Genomic DNA, 1567 nt, shown 5'->3' on the forward strand with positions numbered 1-1567 from the left:
ATGAAGCTTCGAAAGCTCACTCGAACACCGCGAGATCTCGTCTCATCGTCGGTGTGTAAGTATATAACAGCTAACAAAATAATGTGTTCCATTTGGTGACACAAATCGTCAGTCGACATAAGTTTCTGCTTTTGTTACTCTCTGAATGTCAAGAAAGATAGTGATGTTTGTGTCAACTTGTGTCACCCAGTGTATGCGTGCGTGCGTGTATGCGCGCGCATATATTTTACTTTTTCCACCTTTTTTTTTTTCAGGAAAACGAGATACGCGTGATGCCCGAGCGTTTCACCGATATTTCGCGACGCGGTGCGATTCTCTCTCATCAGAGAAAATTAGTGATTGATTAGTAGAGAAACATTAGCGAGCCACCATCCTGGGTGCCTCTAACAAAATATCTCTGTCTGCCTTTAACAAAACATCACCTCGTATATGTGCATGCGTTATATGATAAACTTTAAAGATACAGACACAATAGAAGGAATAAGAAATTTCGTCTGACCGCGGTTTTTCTCCAAAAATTCTTAAATATATATTTAAAAAAGAACTTGTGACACGCGATGTGACTCTTCATTTCGTTCTCTTACATATAGTTTCAACTCTCTTTCAACGATATAAAGAAATAAGCTTTTCAATTAGGAATAATAATTAATCGATCGTAATGAATCATAATGTGAGTGCGACTTTGACTAATGCCAAAGGAAAAATTAAGAATGAAAAAGGAAAAGAAGTCGCGATATACTGCTGCAGTGATACATAATTCTATCGTGAAAGTATCATGCGAAAGTGTATATTAACAGTGATGTGTAAATCTGACGCGGTGCGATTATACGAAAATGGTCCGATTGGCGTACATTGTTGTACAGATAAACAATTGCGTGACGCCGAAGACGAAAGACATTTCGAAATTCGATTTCGAAAACACGAGAGCGCGCAGCGATGTACATACATATGTATGTGCATACTTTCAACTATCGGAAGTTTGATCGCGCGTCTACTACGATCTATCAAAAAGCGGAGAACAGATTCCGACATCATTCAATAAGGTTCCCGGTTTTGAAAACTTTTCTTATAGAAAAAGAAAATGCGACGGGAGAACGCGACGGTGGCGCACATCTCTTTCGGAATCGAATCGTTCTTTGACTCGTCGCAGAAGAACTCGGATTAATCTTTCCACACGTAGAAAAGAAAAATCCAAAGATTCTAAGGCGTAAGTGCGCTCTATGCGAGTATTACTATTACAATTGTTATATTAATTATTATTGGTGCTGATTCTCGTCGTTTTCCTCCTGCGATATGATGCTCGACCTGTTGGAACGCACGTCGAGATCCATTGCGAAGGGTTTCGTCGAGTTGCCGAGAAGCACCTGCGTGCTCTGACTGTCGTCGAGACTCAGCGAGCACTCCAGCGAACTGTCACTGAAAGTACAGAAACAGATTTCTACTCGTCACTAGCGCCTTCGCGGATCGTCCCGGGTTGGACACGTGGTTAGCTCACTTTGACAATCGGTAACCGATTGAATTTACCTGACGATACTGGCGCGATCGACCGAACTACCGCCGCCAACGG

The 1567-nt window shown here is 41.7% G+C and overlaps 1 protein-coding gene across 1 annotated transcript in view; it reads right to left on the reverse strand.

Annotated features, from left to right (window-relative positions):
• Positions 1-238: 238 nt before the first annotated feature.
• The window catches only part of LOC108763337 (protein kinase C-binding protein 1), an 18788-nt gene continuing 17459 nt past the window's right edge, over positions 239-1567 (reverse strand). The window contains exons 11-12 of the mRNA XM_018510841.1: positions 1525-1565; positions 239-1416 (exon numbers count right to left, since the gene is read on the reverse strand). Of these exons, the coding sequence (XP_018366343.1) occupies positions 1257-1416; positions 1525-1565 (201 nt within the window). The 3' untranslated portion in view covers positions 239-1256. The remainder of the gene's footprint in view (positions 1417-1524; positions 1566-1567) is intronic.

Source organism: Trachymyrmex cornetzi, unplaced genomic scaffold (genome assembly GCF_001594075.2).
Source record: "Trachymyrmex cornetzi isolate Tcor2-1 unplaced genomic scaffold, Tcor1.1 scaffold358, whole genome shotgun sequence".
Classification (NCBI taxonomy): Eukaryota; Metazoa; Arthropoda; class Insecta; order Hymenoptera; family Formicidae; genus Trachymyrmex; species Trachymyrmex cornetzi.